The sequence below is a fragment of the Grampus griseus genome (assembly GCF_964374135.1).
Source record: "Grampus griseus genome assembly, chromosome: 11".
Classification (NCBI taxonomy): domain Eukaryota; kingdom Metazoa; phylum Chordata; class Mammalia; order Artiodactyla; family Delphinidae; genus Grampus; species Grampus griseus.
This window is the reverse complement of record NC_139005.1, coordinates 97080075-97103854: the sequence shown is the minus strand read 5'-3', so window position 1 is coordinate 97103854 and position 23780 is coordinate 97080075. Positions and strand designations below refer to the sequence as shown.

General features: G+C 53.0%; 1 protein-coding gene across 1 annotated transcript in view; it reads right to left on the bottom strand.

The window, feature by feature from the left end:
* MPPED1 (metallophosphoesterase domain containing 1) overlaps positions 1 to 23780 on the bottom strand; it is a gene marked incomplete at its 3' end in the record, with an annotated part of 62792 nt that overhangs the window by 17497 nt on the left and 21515 nt on the right. Inside the window, exon 3 of the mRNA XM_082667051.1 lies at positions 6274 to 6495. Within this exon, the coding sequence (XP_082523177.1) occupies positions 6274 to 6495 (222 nt within the window). The remainder of the gene's footprint in view (positions 1 to 6273; positions 6496 to 23780) is intronic.

The following is a 23780-nucleotide window of genomic DNA, read 5'->3' as shown; positions in this document are numbered from 1 at the left end:
ATTTCTTAAATAGGACACAAAAAGCACTTACTGCAAAGGAAAACAGTGACGCATCTGACTCCACCAAAATTACGAACTTTGAGTCAGCTGAAGGCACCCTGAAGAGAGGGAAGAGGCCGGTCACAGGGGAGGAAAAGCCACGTTACACGTTACATGTGATGAAGGGCTCGCGTTCAGAATACATAAGGAATCTCTACTAACCAATACGGAAAGGGCAGACAACCCAATCATCTTTTAAATGGGCAAAAGACCTGAGCCCTTCACAAGTGGCCAAGATTCTCAAGCTCGCGGGTCGTCAAGGGAATGCAAATGAAAACCACCTTGAAATATCAGCACAGCCACCAGATGGGTACGATCTGCAAGGCCCACAACACCAAGTCCCGGCAAGGAGGTGAGGCAGGGCACTGCTGACGGGAAAACTGGCGCAACCCCTGCCAAAGAGCTGTACAGCGTATGACCTGACCACTCCGTCCCTGGGTGTGTGTGTGTGGTGTGTGTGTGTGTCCACATGCACGCACATTCAGGACTGAATCTCTATGTGCACTAAGAGACGTGTGGAATGTTCACAGCAATATTATTTATAATGGGCCCAAAGCAAGGGTGGTGGGAACTGGTTAGAACGGATAAATAAATCGTGATATATTCATACGATGAAATCCTACACAGCACTGAGAAGAGAACCAATCACAACTGCACATGACGACATGGAAGAATCTTAAACATATATAATATCGAGTGAAAAAAAGCAGTCCTGGAACAACACATGAGTCCATTTTTATAAAGTTCGAAAAACAGGCAGAGCCCAACTGTCTCAGGATACGGGTGGCCAGACGAAACACAACATGCCCCGTTAAATTTGAACCTCAGACAAACAGCACAATTCTTTTAGTGTACGTACATTTAAAATATCGCATAGGACATATTCACATTACAAAATTATTCTCTCTCTGCCTCTGACCATCCTGCAAAATGGGATTGGTGATGGTGCCCTGTCACGGGGGACACAGCCAGGCCGGACCCATTCTTGGGACTCCAGAGTCCTGCAGGGGGCCAGGCACCTGGCGGCCACTGTGTGCCTCCGAGTGTGTCTCACAAGAAGTGGAACCATTCAAATCTGACCCACCAGTCTCCCAAGCAGAGCATCCCCTGGCGGTAACACTTAGGTAACATGGGGACCGTGAGTTTGCTGTCTGCTTCCTCCTCCGAGCTTGCTTTGGTGAGTCCTCAATATCAAGGCCAACCTCGTCCCAAGTCTAGCGCCAAAAGGGCTTCTCTGAGAGCCCTGGTCTCCACCCCAGCGGCTCCCCAGGCCCATGCATCCCTCTGCTTACAGGGGGTCATCAGCCTCAGGCAGAGAAACAGTGGCCCTCTGCACGGAGGAGGAGCCGGGAGGACACCAGGCCCAGCCACAGTGTATCTCTGCTTGCATGCCCCTTGTAACGGGCAGCTCACCACTCAGTAAGGCCCCACTGCCTCTCCTCTGGGCTCCTGCCTGTGGGACTGTCTTCCCACACTGCTGAGAACCTGCCTTCTGTGTCCCCGCTCTGCCTTGTAGGACGACACAGAACAGGTCTGCCCCCAGCGCGGGTCAGCTTTGCCCACATGCCCCAGGTACCACTGATATTAGGTTACTTACGGCTACTGGTTTATCTGATCCCTGATCCCCGCCTGCTGGTGTTACGATGCTGCGAAAGTCGCCTGTATTCCACGTGTTAGTCAATATGTTAAGGGCACGGGAAAAAGAAAGCGAAAACCCTGAACATCTGAATTGAATAATAATCGCCACCAGCTGTGCTGTCCATCCCGTCCTAACAAGCTGCCACACGCCCAGGCGCCCGGGGCTGAGCTCGCCCAGCCTAAACCTCGACAGACAGTGGGGGCCCCCCGAGCCAGGCAGAGCTGGCAGCCAGGCCACGAGGTTCTTTGGCCAGGAATACCTTCCTGGGGACTGATAAGTGCCACTTCCCCAGCGTGGCTTCACCTGACGACACCACAGAGAGGACCCTGGTGCCCCCTTGCCCAGACGGAAGACAGAGGCTCAGAGAGACGTGACTTGCCGAGGTCAGATGTGAAGTGAGAGTCAGGGCGGTGGGGACGTCCCTGGTGTGTCTGGGTCCAGGGCACAAGCGTGACTGAAAGTCAGCTCTGCACACACGAGCACTGTGCCCCTTCCAGGCCTTGGGTGTGATGTACCAGGTCCCCACGGGCTGAGGACGCAGGGCTACAGGAGCTGCGACTCACTGAGCGCTGGGAGACCAGGGTGAGGCCACCACCCACCGTGGCAGCCGCCAGCCCGGCCTGATGACCCAGCCTCTGGCCTCCGCTCTCTCACGGAGACCCTGGAAGCCACACTCCGCCCCCAGCACATCCACAGCCCTCTGCGCCTCCTGCGTCTTGCCGGGACTGTTTCCTCGGCCTGGAACACCCTTCCCAGCTCCCAGAGCTGCTTGTATCTCTGGCTCTCCTGTGGGGAGACTTCCCCGACCCCAGCTCCCAGAGCTGCTCCTCCGTGGCTCTCGTTGAACCAAGGAATTGGTGGCTGACGTGTCCCCCACGAGGGTAAAGACCCCGCAAAGACAGGAGCTGCGTCTGTCTGGCCCGTGGCACGTCCCCGGAGTGGCCATGGGACAAATGCTTGATCAATGAATTAACCAACCCATGGGAGGCCATGAGAACATCATTTTGATCCCCGGGTCTCAATGGGCCAACAGGGCCGATGTGCACCCTGAGGCTATTCAGAGGACCAAGGGACACATGAAGAGCACGTTGCTCCACGCCTGGCGCACAGTAGGCGCTCATAACAGGGCGTCCATCTTGGATCAGACTGAGAGTCCGGAGAACCACCCACTGTGTGGCCCTGGGCAAGCCACGACCTCACCGGGGCCTCTACTTACCCTCCTGTAAAAGGAGGGGATTGCAGGCCTGGTCCTACCCTAGGGGCTGTTGAGGTATCAGCGGGAACAGAGCTCTCTCTGTCCTGGTCTCCACCCCAGCGGCTTCCCAGTAATAATAACCACAACCAACCTCCAAGGCCACACTCTGGGCCTGGCCTTCATCTGGATGGGCCCACGCAGCCCTCACAACTCCCCTATAGGGTTGGCAGTACCATTTCCCTGTATAGAGGGACCAGAAAAGGCTAGGCCCTTGCCCAGAGTCACACAGCTAAGAGGTGGTGTTACCCCAATCTGAACAACCCTTCCCTTACCACCCAACCTCCTAGCCGCTACAGTTGCTGAGATTCCGGGGGCCTGGTGGCAGGGGCCCACCCTCCCAGGCATGCAGGTCCCAGGGGGGAAGGTGGCAGAAGGAACTCAGGATTAGTGCCATGGTGGCATGGAAGCAGGTGCAGGCAACTGGCTCACACACGGGGAAATTTAGTGAAACTTCCCCAGCACATGACACCACCTGCTCCCAGCCCCAGACGGGGCCTAAAGGAACCCAGGGTTGCTGCACGGAATGCCAGCTCACAGCCTGCACCTCAGAATGCAGACGAGGTGCCGTCTAGCTCTCGGCGTTAAGGGCCGCGAACCAACAGCCCAAGAAGAGTGCGGCAGGGTCCGGCACATCACAGGGGCTCCGAAATATGGCTCCTCCCTTGCCTCTTCCGCCTATGGAAACCCCACACCTCCTTCAAATACCCCCTCCAACAGGGAGCCCTCCTGGATCTCACCAAGCCCTCCTGGGGTCCCTTCTCTGTGTAGCAGCCTGGTGGTGCTGGGCCCGCCACGGCATGGGGTCGGGGGTGTGCGTCCAGCTGGGACGAAGGTAAGGGTCAAGGAGAAGGTAGGCACTCCTCTCACTCAGGCCCCGGGGGGCCTGCAACTAAAAGGTCCAGAACTGCCCGTGCTGGAGCCACAGAAGTCAAAGCAGAAACCACAGGCAGCTCGAGCACAGAGCAGCTGGACTCCAGCAAGGCTGACAGCGGCCTCACTCAGGCCTCAGCAGCAGCAGCTCTTGGCCTGCAGCTGGCATAGGGGACCACAGGGCTGGCCTGACATCCCGGCCAGGAGCCTGGGGAGCTGGCCATCAAAGGGGTTCTTCGGGGCCCAGCTGTGGGGCTGCACAGAGCTGCTCTGGGTGGGGTGGGAAGGACACTGAGTGACACCTGCCGGCTCCCACCCCCTGCTGTCCTCCATCCCACGTCTGGGTCCCGGGCAAGGCTGTGATGGAAGGGGGCTCCACATAGCAAATAACAAGAATGATGTCTCCATTCGCGGAAAGCCTGGTGCAGCCACTGGGCTCAGCTGAACCCTCCTGACATCTTTGCACCCACCCCCTGCAGGAGGTGCCCCATCACTCCCATTGTGCAGAGGAGGAAACGGAGGCACCGAGAGGTTAAGTGACTCACCCAGGGTCACACAGCCCGTAAGAGGTGAGGTCAAGAGCTGAGCCCAGGCAGTTTGGTTCCAAAGCCGTGCTGTTAACTTCTAAGCAATCTAACTTTAAACAAAATGTTGTGTGTATGGGTGTGGGTGTGTGTGGGTATGTGGGTGTGTGTGGGTATGTATGTGGGTGTGCAGGGGAGACAGGGTGTTGGAAACCACTGGGCAAAGAGATCCAGTCCAGATTCCCCGGTCTGGCACCTGACCCTCCTGACCCTCTAGCCTCATCTCCCGCCGCCCCACCCCTCCCATCGTGCTCAGCTCACCATCACGCCTTTGCTCACACTGGTTCCTCCTTTGACAATGACCTCCTTCTGTTTTTTTGCCTAACAGCCCTCCCCTCCAGGTCTGGGCTCTCACGGCCTGCCAGACAGACTCGGCCATCTGCTCCCCTCTCCTGGCCTTGGCCCCGAGCTCATCACATCCCTGAGGGCCCCCCACCCCAGTCCTCGTCAGGACCTCACAGGCCGCCGGGAGGGTTTGTGGAGACCCTGTACACAGCGAGGACCAGGGAGATGACAGCAGGCGTCTCCTGGGGCTCAAGGAAGGCAGGACAGCCCAGGATCTCCCCTCTGCCCCATGAGGAGGCCTTGGGAGGATGGGACCATGTCCTAAACCCCTCACAGCCTCTAGCCAGCAGGTGGTCACCATGTGGTATCAGCCAGGGCCGCCCCAGGGCTCCCCAGCCACACTGTGTCAGCAGCTGCTCTCCCTGAAGTCCCTGCACCCGGACAGGCCCCGGGTCCCCCCAGATCGCCCGTCAGCCTCCCTACGTGTGCTGCTCTGGGTGATGGTGCAGCCTCAGGCCCTGTTACCCCTCCACGCCTGTGAATGCCCTTCTCTTCCCTTGTGGCTCAGGTCACCCCACCCCCTCCAGGGAGCCTTCCGGAATCAAACCACTCTTTCAAGCACGTGAGGTCTCTCCTTCCTGTGTAGGGTGTCCTCCTCACCCTGCCAGCACTTGGCACCCTGTGGCCATTGCCAGCTGGGCCTCTAAGGGCCAGGTGGTCTATCCAACTACAGGACGGGGAGGATATATCAGTCCTCACAAGGCTGAGCAAGGAGTAGAGACAATCCTTATGGGGATTTAAGCCCAGGGCCCAGCTTACTGTAACCGTTCAGGAATGTTCTGCTGCCACCATCACCATCATCACAATCTTAATCACCATCATCACCATCGTCACGGGGGTTGCTATGGACACACCGACCACCACGCAGACCCATCATGACCTGTTCTCACCTTGATCCCCACTTAGCCAGGTGAGCCTAGGGATGAGGTCTGATTGCTCTGTGTCCCCAGCAGGGAACAAAGGTTTGATGTATACTTGTGATTTTTTTAAACAGCTGCCGTCCCCAGTACAGTAAAGCAGGCCTTTGGTCTTCCAGGGAAATTCCGACGGCCTCTCCTAACCTGGCTAATCAATCATCACCCCCCCACCTGTGCATCGTCTGTGTGTGTCAGAGGGACAGACAACAGGGACATTCCTAGCATGTGGAATAATGATTAAAAGCAAGGATTCTGGAACCAAACTGCCTGGGTTTAATCTCAGCTCTGCCCATTCCTACCTGTGTGACCTTCAGCCAGGCCCTTACCCTCTCTGTGCCTCAGTTTCCTCACCTGGAAAATGGGGATACTAATAGTACGTGTCTATACGTGAGACAGTATAGCATATATAATTATTCGCAAGATATGGGGAAACCAAGGCTCAGAGAGTGGCAGCGACCTGCCTAGGGTCACACAGCATGAGGGGAGAGCTGGCCCCGGGTCTCTCTGCAGCCTCTCCCAGCCCCTCTTCCCTCCATGCACTCAGCCTCACCTCCTCCATCCCCCCACCCCAGCACGGCTTCACGGTCGCCAGCGGTCGGAACGGCGCCCACCAGGCACACTCACCACGGGGAGCCGTAGATGCGGAAGCCCCGCACGGTGACCTCCGAGTCCTGCAGGTAGATGCAGTTGGTCAGCAGCGACTGCACGTTCTCGTAGTTCTCCGGCTTCAGCTTCGACACGGACGGGAAGTAGTAGAAGTCCTGCTTGATGAGGTCGGCCATGAACTCCTGGTCGAAGGTCAGCTCGTGGTTGCCTGCGATCACGATCTTGTACTCGTAGGGCAGGCTGCCTGCAGAGCCGACACACACAGACACACGGTGGCCGCTGTTGGCTTCCGGAGGCCACAGTGCCGGGGGGAGGGGGCAGGCAAGAGCCCCTGGACCCCCTGGCAGAGCTGACCCCCGCTGCCGACAGGTGCCTTCTGATCGGAGGCGGCGGCAGCAACCTGGTCACCATCCCTGTGGCCTCCCTGCCCCCGCCGCTGCTGGGTGACAGGCCGCCTGCCCCCCAGACCAGCGGGACGGGGCTGGACAGTTTCCTGCAGGGCCTCTGAGCGGCAGTGGACCCGGGCTCATCCTCAGGACTCCCCCACCCCCGTTTCTTCTGTCCGGGCCCCTTTTCCACCGGAGGGAGACCCTGCCCTGGGCCCCCAGGCCTGCCTCGCCAGCCTCAATGTCTCAGGCCCCCTCCACCTGGGGGTCTGACTTGTTAGTTTCCACATTAACAGGGACTGCAAGTTCTTTGCAGAGCCCAGGTCAACCCTTTGGAGACCCTACGCTCGGGAAAGATTACACTGCCCATCCCCACCCCTACTGCCATGGAATTCAAAGTCAAAACACGGTCTAAGTGGGAACAAAACAAAACCGTCCGTGTATAACATACACTGAGCTAACACTAGGGTCCTTCCAGCTGTGCGCTCTGCAAATTCCACGCGGTTCCTCGACGCCGTGCTTCTTCCCCTTGCTTTCTCTGGGGCCTTACGTCACAGATGCCCTAGGCAGGTGTGTGCACTGCGTCCCGGGTGATCTGGCCATGGGCTGGGTTCCAGCACAGCCGCCCAAGGCTACCACAGCCCCTCGGCCTCAGTAAACTGGCCGCCACCCGCCCCGGCTCCCCAACACCCGCCGGCAGCCAGCCTGACCCCAGGCTCAGGCCCGGGACTCCCGATCTCCCACCAGCCTCAGCTGCTAGGCTCTCCGGGCCCGGAGAAAGAGTCATGATGGTACCTGATTAGGATAAAAAAATGAATTCTGAAGGTGAACCCCGAGGCCCAAGCCTTTTTCTTGCCCCCTCCCCAAGGGCGTGCCCTGGTGGGTCAAGCAAACACCAAGGGGCGTGTGAAGGTGCCAGCCCAGCATGGGGCCCTGGGGAGACGGGGTGTCCAGGCAGGAGAATGGTGACATTCCATAGCCATTTCACAGACAAGTAACTGCGGCCACGGCATGGAACTTCTAAACCACCTGAGCTCTGGTTTCTGAAGGAGCTGCGACAAAAGACACCAAACTTTACTCTGCGTCTGTTTCAGCAAGAAAGTCGCTTCTTTTGTCCGAATTCTTCAGCAGTGAGTGGCTAGTGAGCACGACCCCGTGCACGTATAAGCCCTACTACACGTCAGGCATGGAGCCAGGCCTTCATCGCGTCCATCATGCAGACGCGGAAACTGAGGCTCCGGAAGCTGCGGGATGATGTGCTGGAGGCCACGTGGCCAGGCAGTCCTGTGTGACCCCAGACTTTCCACCTACTCGGGGAAAGCCCGGGAAAGCGCCCTCGACAAGGCCAGGGCGAGGGCCCCATCCTGACCACCGAGAGCCGTGGCCACACCTCTGGCTCCGGCCTCCCGTCGGGGGTCCCAGGGTGATGTGAAAGGGAACCTGCCCAGAGGACCGCCCCGGGCTAACAGAGACCCACACCTCAGGAGGCGTCTTCTCCGTTCCCAGTGACCATGACTCCCACAGGAGCACACACAGGGCAAAGTGTCCGGCTTTGGAGCCAGCGGACCTGGGTTCTGTCACCTCTCATCCGAGCAGGTCACTTTAACCTGTCTGAGCCTCAGTTTCCCCTCTGATCAACGTGAGTGTGCCTGGTAACCGCCCCTTTCTGGGGGCCAAGGGCCTCGTGTGGCCCCCAGCTCCGCCAAGCCCCTTCCCTGTGGCTGGTCCCACCCAGGGGTAACACAGTCCAGGGACAGCAGAGCTTTCTCACTCTTGACCATGACCTGAAACTCGACCTCCTCTGCCGTGTGAGCCTTCTATCAGAAACCCAATTCCAGAAACGCCTCTTCTCCAAATTCTGAGGACTGTCTGCCTTACTGGGAACCGGGGCCCACAACACCAGGTCAGCTGCGACAGACGTGGGATCAGACTCAGCTCCCCATGAGGCTCCAGGAAGAACCCCGTGTGCCCAGCACTGTGGAAGCTCCAGGAAGGGGCAGGGTGAGTTTTACGCCTGTGCCACACAATGAAGTTCCAGGTACCATAACTACAACCATTATCATATTCTAATTGCAACGAACCCAGTTAGAAACGTCTCCAGCCCACCCCCCTCCCATCCCTGCAGTTGGGACCTGCCCATTCTGCCTGGCCCCAGGCTCCATGGCCGTGGCAAAGGGCTGTTGGGTGGCCGCTCGCCTCCGAGTCTGGCCACAGAGGAGGTGGGGACCCCAGGACGGAGAGAGAAGTTTTTCACAAAACAAGCAGAAAAGCATAATCTGTTCATCACTGCCTCACCGGCCACCCAGACTTCTTTACAGGTTTGAGAAAATAGCGTTCTCTCTTCTTTGGTGTTTGTCAACTCTGGGAGGCTGTCCGATGACAGGCATGGGCTCCAGGGGCTGACAGCTGGGTCCCAGACCCAGTTCTGCCACTAACCGGCTATGTGACTTGACGTCCCCGGGCCTCCGTTTCCTCGCCTGTGAAACAGGGAGAATAACGCCTACCTCGCAAGACCATTCTAGGATTACACAAGACAGTGAATGGAAACACACAAAGCCTTTTGATGTTCAGAAAAAGTCAGCTTCCCTGGGCCAGAGTTTGCAAACTAGAAGCCAGCAGGCCAGCCCTGCCCACAGACGTATTTTGTTTGGCATATGTTTTTGGCTTTTCTAAATTTGCATTTGCTGCCAACATTAAAAATTAGAGAAATTCCAATAAAATGTCATTCTTTCTGTTTTCTAAAAATCAATCAATCAATTTTAAAATCTCACCGTCCTGGCCTAGGCAAGTGCTGAGTGCCTGTGCTTCCCTTAGACAGGAAGCAGAGGGCAGTTTGCCCACTCCCCACCTGCCGCTACTACTCACTCCCAGCCCACTTCACTCATTTTAAGGTACTGCCCACTCCGGGCAGCGTTGGGGACTCTGGCCCCGGCCACAGTCCCTGGAGACGAAAGGGACCAGACCTGGCCCCTGCCCCTCCGAGCTGCCAACCAGGCCGTGGGGATGAGCTCCCCAAGGCCCCTCTGCCTCCCCGCCTCACTCATCCTCCTATCTGTCATCCCAGCCTGGCCCAGGGATGCCGAGACGTCCTCTTGCTCTCCTCACAGGAAAGAATCAGGAGCAGAGAGGAGACGTGTTGGCTTCACCATCTCCATCCCAAGCAGGCCCCAGCAGAAGTCTGGAAAGCGAAGCCCCCGCCAGCACCCCGGGTGACACGGTGCAGAGCCCCCTCTCTCCAGTGAGGCTCAGGCTGCCGGCGGGGAGGGGAGAGGTTGCCTGGGCCTGAGCATCTGGAGCAGGGTCGTGGAGGACAGCCCAGAGAAGCCTGCCATTTCCGGGACCTGACTGTTGGGCCAGACACCCTTGGTAGAAAGGCTGGGCCCTCCCGAGGTGGGCTCTGTCACCTCCGCCTCGAAGCTGGGGAACGAGGGTCCCAGGTCAGGAACCTGCCCAGGTCCCGCAGCAGGTGAGCGGCAGAAGCAATGCTAGGTGCTGGTCCAGCTGACTCCACACCTCTGGGTCAGCAGCTCAGGTTCGTTCAAGGCCACCAGGCCAGCCCCTCGCCACGCTGCAGTCGCGGCCGGAGCCGTGGCCACCACGACTGCCTTCCAGCACCAGTCCGTGCGTTTCCACTTCACGGCATCCACCCACCCCACTCGGCGCGCCGCCCCGGCTGGGGCAGCCCGAGCCGCACTAATGTATTGATGTCATGTCTCTGACTGGGGGTGTTACTTAAGCAAACTAGCAAATTACTCCAACCATACAGTTTCATTTATTTCCGCAGCTCCTGACTACCAGGGACTGAGGAGTGGGCAGGAGGCTGTGGGCTGTCTCCTGTTCCTCCCACCTCGGATCACAGGAGGTAACTGAGGCTTCTTCCCTCCCGGGGAAGAACCAGCTCCCGGACATAAAGCCAGGTGGGGGGCAGCAGCCACAACATGCTGGCGTGACGCGCTCAAATACTGTCTGGTTTCTCCCCAGGAGGTGGGTGCCACACGGCTTGGAGGCAGGGGGCTCGTCCATTTGTGAACACAGAAACCTGCCAGCACCAGGCCCTGCTGAGCTGGACGTCCAGCCGCAAACACATCTCTGTCTGCGTGGTCACCTGGACTTGGCAACTCGCCAGCTGTGTGTAACCTTCAAAGACACTCGAGTATTATTATCCCCATTTTACACCTGGGAAAATGGAGGCTCAGAGAGGTTACACAAATCGATAATAAAGTGACGAACAAGCACAGAGGGTGATGGACTCTGACAGTTTTTGTGGCTTGACCTCATCAAACTCATCCTGAACTGGTACCATCACGCTACACCGCCTCTCAGAGGGCAGACAGATCATTGGATGGATGACGGATGGATGGATGGGTGGGTGGATGGATGGATGGATGGATGGATGGATGGATGGGTGGATGGATGAGTGGATGGATAGATGGATGGATGGGCAAAGAAGGATGGATTATGGATAGATGAATAGATGGAAAGAGAGAGATGGATGCCTTTATAAATCAATCAATCCATCTTGGGATAGCTCTGTCTCCTTTATAACAGCTGATTTCTGTCTACCTGGATCCCTCCCTTTCCTCCAAATTTTTCTTCCAACTGTCCTGGCAGGGTTTGCTATCCAGACCCACCTTCCTCACCCATAATCCTGACTGGCTCTCTCTGAATCCTCTCCCACTGGACCTGCTCTCTTGTAGATGGGGGTGGGAGAGCCAGAACCAAGGCTCTGGTACAGCTTAACGATCACAGAGGCAGGTGGAAAAGTCCCCTCCTCTGTTCTGGGGCTGCTACCTCTGTTGCTACAACCTAAAGCTGCATTAGGTGCTCACATCAGCCTGCAGCTCTTACCAACCTGATTGTGGATAAAATGCCCAACGACCAATCATCAGAGGCTTTCTGGCTTAGCTTCGTCTTCCCCCTCCTGTATCTGGGTAGTGAATGAGGGAGTGTTTGGGGGCCCTCGATGACCATTTGGCGTGCAGGGGCTTTGTGGGGAAAAAGATGAGATGAAAACAAACTCTTCCTCCCCATGCCTGCCCAGAGGAAATTAATGTTGTTCCCTCTGCCCCTTCTTGCGGCTGTCCTTCCTGGCAGCAGAGAAGAGGGCTACTATACAGGGGGACCACCCCAGTGCCCAGATGGGAGCACCTGCCCTGACAAGCTGCCAAGGGTGCCTGAACCCCGGCTGTTCTCCAGCAGGTGTCTGGGGCTGTGCCCGCTTGGGGAGGCTCCGAGGGGACAAATGGGCCCAATGCCTTCTCACACCCACCTCCCTCAGCCCAACAGAAGCAAAGAATCCAGTCAGCCTATCCCAAAAGCCCAGCAAGCCAGAAACTCATTTTCTTCCCTGAAGCTGGGCCCTGTTTTAACCCCCCGGCCCTGGTCAGCTGCCCACAAGCTCTGTCTGAGCACAGGCTGTGCTCCAGAAGCTGGACAAGGCACCATACAAAGCTTAGCCCTGAGGTCTGTACCAGAAGTGACACACAGCTTCCAATCCACACCCCTCACTGGACAGAGGAGGGAACTGGAGCTCAGAGAGGGAAAGGGGCTTGCCTGAGGTCACACAGCAAGACAACAGCGAACCAGCACTCGAACCCCAGCCTCCCACCTCAGGAACGCAGAACAGTGGTCACACCAGCCAGCCTCTGGTCGGACATGCAGGCTGAGCTGGGGACTGGAAAGACGGGACATTCGGGAAGAGTGGCACAGAGACCTGAGGGTCTGCTTGGCTCCTGGGCCAGGCGCGCCTTGCTGGGATGTGATCTCCCAGCCTCGGGTCTGGGAGAAGCAGCAAGTCCTCGTGGAAACCAGCCCTCCTCCCTGCTTTTCAGAGCTGGTGGGCATTGTTATGCATTTGTATTCTGCGTGATAACGTCCAGCTCATCTTCCCCAAATGCTTCGTTTCTTCTCAGCCAGCTCACTTGAAATCCTGGCATTTGCTAGCCATGGATTTGTTGGTGGTAAAAGGACCATTAGGTATTCATCAGCAGAGAATTGGAAGATGATCACACTATTTTAACTTTTCATTTGCCGTCTATGGCCAAATAGATATGCACCCACACGTAGATTCCACACGGCAGCGAGTATGCGCGGGGTTCGGAGCTCAAAGGGGGATGCAGACGAGAGCTCTGCTACTTGCACTTCCAAGATTAATCTCCCTCCAAAAGGTTACAATTCTTTATCGCTAACGCTTACTCATCCCATTGAACAGAAAGTGCTACCTCCAAACTGCATAATCTGTTAAATTCAACGTGATATATGTGCGAGCTTCTCCGTAATCTGCGCCCCTCCCGGGGCGGCGTATGGGGCCCGGCAGAGTTTTACTGTTCTCTGAACGCAGCGGCAATCAGACAAATGCCCACTTATGGTTCCTCCCGCCCATCCCCGTCTCGCAGAACACAGCAGAGGGGAATGGAATAAAGAGACGGCATAACGATCTCTGATTGCATTTTTAGCGCGTCTTTGACAGTTCCGTGTTTAAACACTTGCCCATGTCTGGGAGATTCACGTGACCAGACTTCTCGGGATGGCGCTCGATCTAGAGTAACTCTGCAATGGAGACTCGGCTTCAAGCTGCCGCCGGGGCTGCAGGGGGCTCGGGCACACGTGTGCCGTCGCCATGCACACACAGACGACACGGGCCGGCGACGCAACAGGGGAATCTGCGTGCAGCCCGAGCGGGCGGGAGAGGCTGAAGACAGGTGCCTGGGCCGAGGGCAGGGCTGAGAGATGGGAGCACACTGCACGGGCTGTGTCCCCCAGACGCTGGTTTGTGCTGCCCTGTGCGCCAGGCACTGTGATAAGCAATTTCGAGGCAACGCTTCTAGACACCCTTAGAAAGCAAGGCTGGACCCCATCTCTGCCTCCTCCTGGCTACTCGGCCTGGAGTGGAAACCCTCACTTCTCTGAGTCTGAGCATCCTCATCTATAAAGGCGGAACGTTTAGGGTTCTGCACAGAGTTCTTGGAAAAATCAAACTAAGGAAGACACATAAAGCCCCTGTATTGTACTTATACAGAGATTTGGTTTAATCAGGTATGCTAAGACTTGCAGACACGGAAATGACTGCCTTGAGGAAGCAGGTTATACTCACAGATCCCTAGAAACAGGGCAAGCGGGCAGAGTATGGGCTAGTGAATAACGCGGGTGGGCTTGGGGCGCAGGGCTGACCCTCGTTGTCTGCTCCCAGGCCCTGGGGCGATTGATTGATCAGGGCAGTGTGTGCGACAGCCCCATGCAGGACGTGGCTGGGGGTGGGGTGTGGAGTCTGGATGAGTTGGTTTGCTTGTGAAAGGTGTGCTCAGAGCTGAGTCCTTTACTATCTCTACAATGGGTTAACTCTGGGGGGGTAGTCCCTCGGGGTCAGCCGGCCTCCAAGATGCCAAGCCATCAGGATTCAGAAAACCAAAGGCATGATTTATACAACCTGGGTGGTAGCTGTTATCGCTGTCTTGAGGGATGTTAGGAGGAGTCAATGCCATGCTCTGCTATGAAATCCAGAAATGTTAGCTGGGAAGATGGAGATGAGAAAAGAGGTCACTTGCCTGGGGTCACACACAGCAGCGCTGGAGTCCAAATCGCCTGCCTCAACCTGGTGTCGAGACACCCCCCCACTGTAGGACAGACAGTCCTGGGAGGGCAGACCCTCCACCCGCCGAGCTGCAGGCCGGCCCCCTCGGGTCCCACGGGGGAGGCACTGGAGTCACAGCCCAACACCGGTGCCCGTATTTAAAGGCAAATGCGATTTTTCTTCTGTTTCATCCTAACAGCCAAAAATGTTTAATTTTCAAACGTTTGTTTTTCCTGGGAAATGTTTTAAAAACAGGAACATTCAGTCCTAATCATCAGTTTAAATGCCTGTTTCAACTGCTACCGCAGAGCACACAGGACGTGAGGCTGAAGGGGACAGCTGAAAGGCTTCTGGGTTCTTCCTCCCCCAAACTAGGCCTCCTGTAGCCAGAAAGATTTTGTGGGAACCTCCCCAGAACACATGCCCGAACACTTCATGAAAGGCTGCCCAGGGCCCTCACAAGGGGCCAAGCTGGTGACCAGGGATGTAACACGCATTCAGAACTCAAGGCTACGGCGCCCCCTCCAGGCCAGGCCCCGGTGGTGCCCTGACCTCTCCTTTCCGCAGCAGGACACACCGCGCACCCCTCTGAGCTGCTTGAGGCCTCTTTGCTCACGCTGTCCCACCCACCTAGGACCCTCTTCCTGCCCTTCTCTCTGAGCCAACTCCAACTGATTCTCCCCTCAATGGGCCCAAGTGCCACCTCCTCCAGGCTGCCTGCCATGAGCATCCTTTTTCACCCAGCACTCGGGGCTCCCAGCTCCGCCCAGCCTGAGCTCTCGCTGTCGCTGCCTCGTCTGCTTCCCCCACCAGCCGGGCGTCCTCCCAGGCTGGGACCAGCCTGCTTCCTCTCTTGCGCCCAGCACAGGGCTGGCTATGGGGGGAAGTGCTCATACACGCTCACTGAATCCAAGATGTATTACCATCCTCGTAGGACAGAGGATGAGGATCAGATGGTGAGGGCAATGACTCACCAAAGGTCCCCAAGCAGTCCACTACGGAACGTTCCAGAAGGATCATCGTTAAGATGCTGACCGGCCTGTCGGGTGGCAGCCCCCAAGCTGTCGTGGCTTCCACTCCCTCAACAGACGTCAAGGTGGGCACAAGGCCCAGGTGTGGGGCTGACACCCGGAGGCTCCAGTAAGAGCCTCCCCGGAGGCAGGGAGGCCTGGGTTCAGCCTCGGCTCTGCTACCACATCACCGGACCCGGGTAAGGCCTACCTCTGCTCAGGCCTCAGTTTCCCCATCTATCCCATGAGGAGGTCCTGACCCTTAGAGAGCCCTTTCAGCTTTCTAAGACCCTCCAGGAGGTGCCGGGGTTGCAGGGGGGCTTCCCAAGGCAGGTGCTAATAGGGCCAAACAGCAGGACAGAAAGGGCTCACACAGGGCAGGGCATTGTGAATGCCCACGTGTGCCTGCTTGTTGCTGACATCCTGTGGAATCAACAGTAAAGGAATAAAAAGGTATGACCCTCCACAAGAAGCAAAGCGAGCTGTGGCCAGAGCCCCAGGCGGTTCAGGGACCCAGGCTCAGTGCACGGTCTGACCTAGAACCCATGGGAGCAGGTAGGCCTAGGGCCCCTCCCCCATCACACCTGTCACCACGCCCTTTACCCACCAATCTCCGCAGGAGAGGGTATTTACTCTCAAGGGAAAATAACAGCTCCACAGAGCCCATTTAGGGACCACAAGGCTTGAGGGAGGATGGGCAGTGAGGTCGGAGGCTGAACAACAGTAGGATAAAGTGAAAGAATAAACATAGTGACTGTGCAGACCCCAGGCCCCTTCCCCAGTGAGCTCTCAGGTTCTGGAAGCCAGGCTTGGAAACTGGGGAACTCATTTCTGGGGAGAAAGATAAGTCCAGGAGAAAAAACCTACAGATAGTGATACGAGGGGCTCCCCAGAGAGATGGCCAGGACCCCATCACAGTACAACCTCCACCTCCCACACACACACACGTATACACACAGCTTATCAACAGCTTTCAAACGTCTAGTTCTTAAACACAACACACAGGATCATCAGACCTCGGAGAAAAGCCTCCAACCTGAAAATGGAGGCAGAGGCCAAAACAAGAAGAAAGGAAATTGGAGGAAAAGGGGCTGATGCGGGGGGAAAAAATAACATATAATTACCACCATTGGTGAGATAACAGAAGATATTACACCCGTGAAATTCTAGCAGGGTGCTCTTAACAAAAGAAATTAAAACGTGGCAGAATTTTAAAATTTTGGTTAGAGAGTAGAAGATGAAATTGAGGAAATCTCCCAGAGACTAAAACAAAATGACAATAAAGTGAGTACCAGGCAAGGAACGAGACAAAAATCAGAGAATCAAAACCAGAGGTCCCACATTTGGATACTATGAAAAAGAAGTCAGAAAAAATAGAGGGGAGGGAAATTTTGAAGAAAAAAAAAAAAAAGAATATGAGAGAATGTCCCAGGATTAAAGGACAATATTTGCTCCATTAAAAGGGTTACCTGAGTGCCCACAATAATGAATGAAAAAACACCCACATCTGAGGCACACTGCCCAGAAACAAAACAGGTCATGTACAAAGGGTGAGATATCCAAACGATAGCAGAATCTTCAAGAGTGACACAGGAAACTAAAAGAAAACAGAGCAATGCCTTCCAAATTTTGAGGGAAAACGATCTGCTACCCAGAATTCTACACCCAGACAAACTACCAATTAAGACTGAGGACAAAATAAAGACTTTTCCTGACATACAATTTTGCCAAACATTTATCTCCAGCACATTCTTTCTCAGAAAGCTACTGAAGGGTGTGTTCCACCAGAATGAGGGAGTAAACCAAGAAAAAGGAAGCCATGGGATCCCAGAACCAGGAGCTCCAAGAGAAAAGGAAGGCGAAGGGAAATGGTGAAGGGGGATCCAGGATGACGAGTGTACACAGGCCTGGAAGGCAGCTAATCCAGGCAGGGGTTGGAGGCTCAGGAAGTATAAGAAAAATGGGCCATCCGATGGCCTGGCCCAGCCCAGCACATTGCTGAGGTGCACTTCAAACCCTGCAGGAGACAGGGATGAACCACAATGGGTACAAGGAAACACAAGCAAACGAAACAATTTACTACTTTAGGAAAAGCAATAGGTTATGCAATGAATATTTAACCAAAAACTGTGATGGGACTACAGCAGAAGGATAAGAGAGGAGATGTGTATATATGGGTAGAGAGACTAAGTTTCTAAATTTTCATTTTTCATAGTAAGACATTAAAAAGTAATCCCTAAAACTGAAAAATAAAAAACAGCAATATAAGGTTGTTACTCAGAGACATCGTGGTGATAAATCGGTAGCTACCAGATTTGCACAGGGAATAGGAATCAGGACTGGGGAGGGGACCTGGGGAGGAGGCTGCTGGCTTTACCATAAGCCTTGTAGCATGTTGTGACTCATTCTGCACATGTATTACCTTAATGCAAATAAAACTGTGATGAAATTAAAAGACGGCATTGGAGGCCAGGCCCTCCTCGCCTGCCTCCTACCTCTGCCCAGGGCAGCCTGACCTCTCACTGGTTCTACCCGCTGCTCAAAATCTAGAACCAAATCAAACTGGGTCACAATTGAATCTGTAGACTGTTTTGCATGGTACTGACATCTTAAGAATCTGATTCTGAGGGTCTAAGGGCTGGGATGACCCTAGCAACCAGGTGCAAAGGCAGGTGACCTGGTCAAGCATCTCCTAACCCTGGTAGGTCAGACAGCCACTAATAACATCACAGGTATCACCTGCTGAGAGTCTGAGACAGGCTCCCTCCTGCCTTACTTCTAACTCTCACAACAGCCCCACAAAATGGGCAGTAGATTGGCAGATGAAGAAATTGGGACTCAGTGAGTTTAAATAACTACAAAATGGGTAAGCAGAGAAGTGGGATTCCATCTGTAGCTGAAGCCTCAATCTCTCCATTTCTGTCACACCACCAAGACATTACATATGCCAAAGAAATATTCCTCAGGAAAAAAAAAAGAAAAAAATGGTACCGTATACTTGAGTCCTTATAAAATCTCCCCTGCTATGAGGAGCTCTCGATGATTTTATTTTAAACGACATAACATTTTGGAGCTATCTTGTGGCTTCAAAAACGAGCCTTTACAGACCATCTTGAAAAGCAATACAGATGTCAGAACAAGTTAAACGAATTCAGCAGAGGTGCAGGATACAAAAACAACGGCAAGGCAAGCAGTTGCATTTCTATACACTAACAATAAACAATCTGAAAAGGATATTAAGAAAACAATCCTATTTGCAATAGCATCAAAAAGAATAAAATAGGACTTCCCTGGTGGTGCAGTGGTTAAGGATTCACCTGCCAATGCAGGGGACACGGGTTCAAGCCCTGGTCCAGGAAGATCCCACATGCCGCACAGCAACTAAGCCCGTGAGCCACAACTACTCAGCCTGCGCTCTAGAGCCCGCGAGTCACAACTATTGAGCCCGTGTGCCACAACTACTGAAGCCCGCGCATCTAGAGCCCGTGCTCTGCAACAAGAGAAGCCACCACAATGAGAAGCCCACACACTGCAACGAAGAGTAGCCCCCGCTCACCACAACTAGAGAAAGCCCGCGTGCAGCAACGAAGACGCAGTGCAGCCAAAAATAAATAAATAAATTTTTTTTTAAAAAAAGAATAAAATACTTAGGAATAAATTTAACCAAGGAGGTGAAATATTTGTACACTGAAAACTCCAAAATATCTGCTGAAAGAGACTAAAGAAGACACCAGTAAGTGGAAAGAAGTCCTGTGCTCATGGACTGGAAGACTTCATATAGTTAAGATGTCAATACTATCCAAAACAATCTACAGATTCAATGGAATCCCTACAAAAATCTCAATGATGTTTCTTTCAGAAACAGAAAATCCATCCTAAAATTCATATGAAATCTCAAGAGTCCCTGAGTAGCCAAAATAATCTTGAAAAAGAAAAACAAAGTTGGAGGTCCCACACGTCCTGATTTCAAAACTGACTACAAAGCTACAGTAATTAAAACAGTATGGTACTGGCATAAATACAGACATATAGATCAATGCAACAGAAGAGAAAGCCCAGAAATAAACATATATGGTCAAATGATTTTCGACAAAGGGGCTAAGAGGGAAAAGAACAGTCTTTCAACAAATGGTGCTGGGAAAACTGGACATCCAATGCCAAAGAATGAAGCTGGCCCCTTAACATCATATACAAAAATGAACTCAAAACGGAACAAAGATCTAAAGTTAAGAGCTAAAATTATAATACTCTTAAAAGAAACCATAGGGGGGAAGCTCCATGACATTGGATTTGGCAATGATTTCTTGGATATGACACCAAAAGTGCAGGCAACAAAAGAAAAATATATCAAAATTTAAAACTTCTGTACATCAAAGACACCATCAGCAGAGTGAAAAGGCAACCCAAAGACTGGGAAAAGAATTGCAAATCATATTTCTGGTAAGACCTTAATACCCAGAATATACAGAGAGCTCCTAAAACTCAACAACAAAAACCCCCAAACAATCCAATTCAAAAATGGGCAGGGGACTTGCATTGAGATTTCTCCAAAATGGCCAATAAGCACATGAAAAGATGTTCCACGTCACTGATCATTAGGGAACTGCAAATCAAGCTGTGAGATAACAACCTCACATCCATCAGGATGGTTACTATCAGAAAAACAGAAAACCGCAAGCGCCGGTAAAGTTGTGGAGAAATGACAGTCCTTGGACACTGTCGGTAGGAATATAAAACAGAACCGCCGCTGTGGAAAACAGTATGGAAGTTTCTCAAAAAATTAGAAACAGAACTAGCATATGATCCAGCAGTTCCATTTCTGGGTATATGCCCTGAAGAACTGGAAGCAGGGACACAAACAGGCACTTGTATCCTCAAATTCGCAACAGCCCAAAGGTGGGGGAACTCAGGTGTCCATTAACAGATAAACGGATAAGTACGATGTGGCGTAGCCACACAATGGAATATAATTCAGCCTTAAATAGGAAGGAAATTTTGACCCACGCGACAACATGGATGAACCTTGAGGACATTCTGCTCAGTGAAATGAGCCAGTCACGAAAGAACAACTACTGTGTGATTCCACTTATACGAGGTCCCTGTAGTCAAATGCACAGAGACAGGAAGTGGAATGGTGAGCGCCAGGGGCTGGGGAGGAGTCAGTATTAATGGGTGCGGCGTTGCAGTTTGGGAAGATGTCCAGGAGACGGATGGGGCGATGGCTGCACAGCAATGTGAATGTGCTTCACGCCACTGAGCTGCACACTTGAAAAAGGTTAAAATGGTAAATGTGATGTATATTTAACCACGATTTAAATTTTAAAATAATCTTAAAAGAAGAGAACCAAGGGCCTTGAATTCCAGACACTAGAATTGTGAGCAGGTAGAACCATAGATTCTTGGAACTCTTAGAATCCTAGAACCTTAGAGCCCTGGAAGCCAATCATTCTAAAAGCAAACCATTCTAGAACTTTAGAAGTCATCAAGGTTTACAGGTGGAGAGGGACTGAGTGGCCATCTAGAGTCTTGCCCCCCTCACCCTTCCCCCTTTATCAAAAAGTCCTAATTGAGGAGCTCCAGGCCAGGAAGCCTATACCTGCTTCCATCCTTCCAGAAAATTCCCAGCATGGATGTCACCTGGGGTTTGACAGCCCTGGATGAAAGACATGACTACGGGGACAGATACCTGGCCTTCATGTTACCTTTTTCCAAAAGGTTCCTCTGGTGCCTTGTGACACCTACAGACAACCCTTTTAAAGGGGAAAAAAATTGGCCCAAAACAATATTCTTTGCAGTAGCAACTGAAATAAGTATTTGAAAATGATTAAGGCAAAAGGTTCCTATTTTTTAAATACTTCTTAGTGAAACCAAGTGTTTTAAAGCTAAATAAACATTTTGGAGATTAAGATACATGAAAGTAAAATCATCTTGCCACCTCTGTTGACGTTTACTTCATTCTACAGTCATTCTCCTTGGCCCTAATAAGTGCCGGACCCTGCGCTGGGAGCTGGGGACAGAGAGGTCCCGACCCAGCCCCTTCTCCTGTTGTCCATTGTGGAAAAGATACACGCGGGAAATCTGGGATCTGTGATGCGGGCGGTACCAAGTCATAGGGAACCGTAAACAGTAGCGAGTTTTCCTTTCCCTGACCAGGAGTGAGGGAGGAGCTCTGAAAGGTGGATAAGAGGGAACACCATAGAAATAGCAGCTCTCCAGGCAGGCGAGGCTGGGAAGGGCATCCCGGGAAGAGAACCCCACACCGGCAAAGGCATGCAGGTGGGAGAATCACCTGCTAGGTATTCAGCAATTGCTTTGAAGCCCAGGGCAGACGGGGCTGCAAGTGGGGACAGGCCTGGGAGGGACAGATGGGGTCACACCAGGAGGGGTCTCCACTGCCCGGAGAAGATCTGGACTTCCCCCGGACACAGCAGAAAACCAAAAAAGAGCATTAAGGGGAGAGGGGATACGGTTGGATCGATGAACAAAAAACTTTCAAACACAAATATGACAAACGTTAATCTGGAAAGTGACTATTTTGAGAGGCTGGGATGCTACCAGAGAAAGCCCCGCTTTGTCAGCTCCATGTTTCCCCTTCAGGGTCATGGCTGTCAAACCAGCCCAGAATTAGCTCCGAACGGCCTTCTGAGAGCTCTCAGATCTTCATTTGCATCGTGCGCGCTCGGAAAGGTGTGACATTCTTCTTCTTAAGAGAAATCAAAGAAACAAACCTATACACTTAAAAAAAAAAACAAAACCCTGATTTTCTTTAAAACAAATTTCAAAGAACTAAATCCTAACTTTTAAATATCTGATTTTATAAAGGAAGGCATCCATGGACTTCCCCGGGGGTCCAGTGGTTAAGACTCTGTGCTCCCAATGCAGGGGACCCAGGTTCCATCCCTGGTCAGGGAACTAGATCCCGCATGCCTCCATGAAGATCCTTCAGGCGACGAAGAAAATCCCTGTGCCACAGCTAAGACCCAGCGCAGCCAAATAAATAAATATTTTTTAAAAAGGAAGGCATCCGTCCATGATGTTAGTAATAGTAATGAAAGCTCCCATCAACCGGGCATCTACTTTTTGCTGGACCCTTTAGATGCATTCATAAAATAGCCACAACAAAAACAGCAGAGGCATTTATTATCATGTGTTTATCTCACACCAGGTCCTATGGTGAGCCCAGATCAGCCCCTGCCTCACTGAACCCTCCCAATATCGGCCCCCTTTTACAGATGAGAAAACTGAGGCTAAGGGAGAGGACATAACATGCCGAAAGCCAGGTGGCTTGGAAGAACGGAGCCACGATCCAAACCCGAGGGGTGTGTCCAGACCCACACGCTTGAACAGGAGCCCAACTGCAGTGTCTTATTCAATCCTCACAACAGCCTACAAAGGTGTGTCAGCCCCACACCGTAGATGGATACACTGAGGCCCAAGAGAGTAATGACTTTCTCAAGGTTGCGCAGCAGGCATGTGGCCAGGGAGGGCTGGGGAGGCAGTCCCACCCGCTCCAAAGCCTACATCCTTTCCACCGGCTCCTCTGTCACTTCAGGAATTTAATTTATAAATAATAAATGGTAACAGCGAGTCCCTACTGGGGCTGGTGCTGTCCGTGGTGCTGAAGACGCAACATGCCTGAGACGGACAAGATCCCTGCCTTCCAGAAGTGGACCTTCGTGGGATATTGGCGATAAAGGAACACAGAATTAAGTACCAGGTCAGGTGAGGATAACAGATATGGAAAAATGAAGCCAGGTGAGCAGGACAGGGCACACTGGGGTAGAGAAGCAGATCAATGTAGGGCCATCAGGAAGGCCTCTCTGGAAAGGTGACCCCTGAGAGCCAGGAACTGGGTGACCTCCAGGAAACCACATTCCTGCACCGGGTCTCAGTCTCCTAATCCGTAAAGTGGGGATGGCATTACTCAGGACCCAGGCTGTTCGCTTCAAGGGGGAAGTGAGCAAACAGCAGGAAAGCACTTTTACACTGTAAAGTGTCATCCAGGAAACAATCGTCGCTGTTCAGCCCTCCCGCGACTTGCATACAAGGCTTGGCAGCAAAATGTGTTTTTCACGTAAGAAATGTAAGGTCCCATCAACAACTTAAACATGACTTTATTTAGTTGGTCCTGATGTTATAAAGTGTTACTCCTGCCCATAAATATCAGAACAGACTTGGTAAGGAGGAATCTGTTAATAGCAAGGGTTGGGATTTTCTGAATATACAAGGGCAAGTTCCCACATGGAACAGGTCACCTTAGGCATTAAAAGAAATAATTTAAACATTTTAGAAGAGCACAGGCCTCGATTCCACTTTAATTTACTGTGCGATCTTGGGCAAGCTCTTCACCTAAGCTTGGTTCCTTCTCCCATAGAGACAGGAACAGCAGAGACCTCAAGGGGTTGTCTTGCCCCTACAGTAGCCATTAACCCCCCGTGGCTATTTAATTTCAAACTAACTGCCATGAAATGAAACACAGAAGTCAGTTTCTCAGTCACACTAGCCCCATTTCAAGTGCTCAAAACCCACAAGAGGCAGGTGGCCGCAGTAGTGGACAGC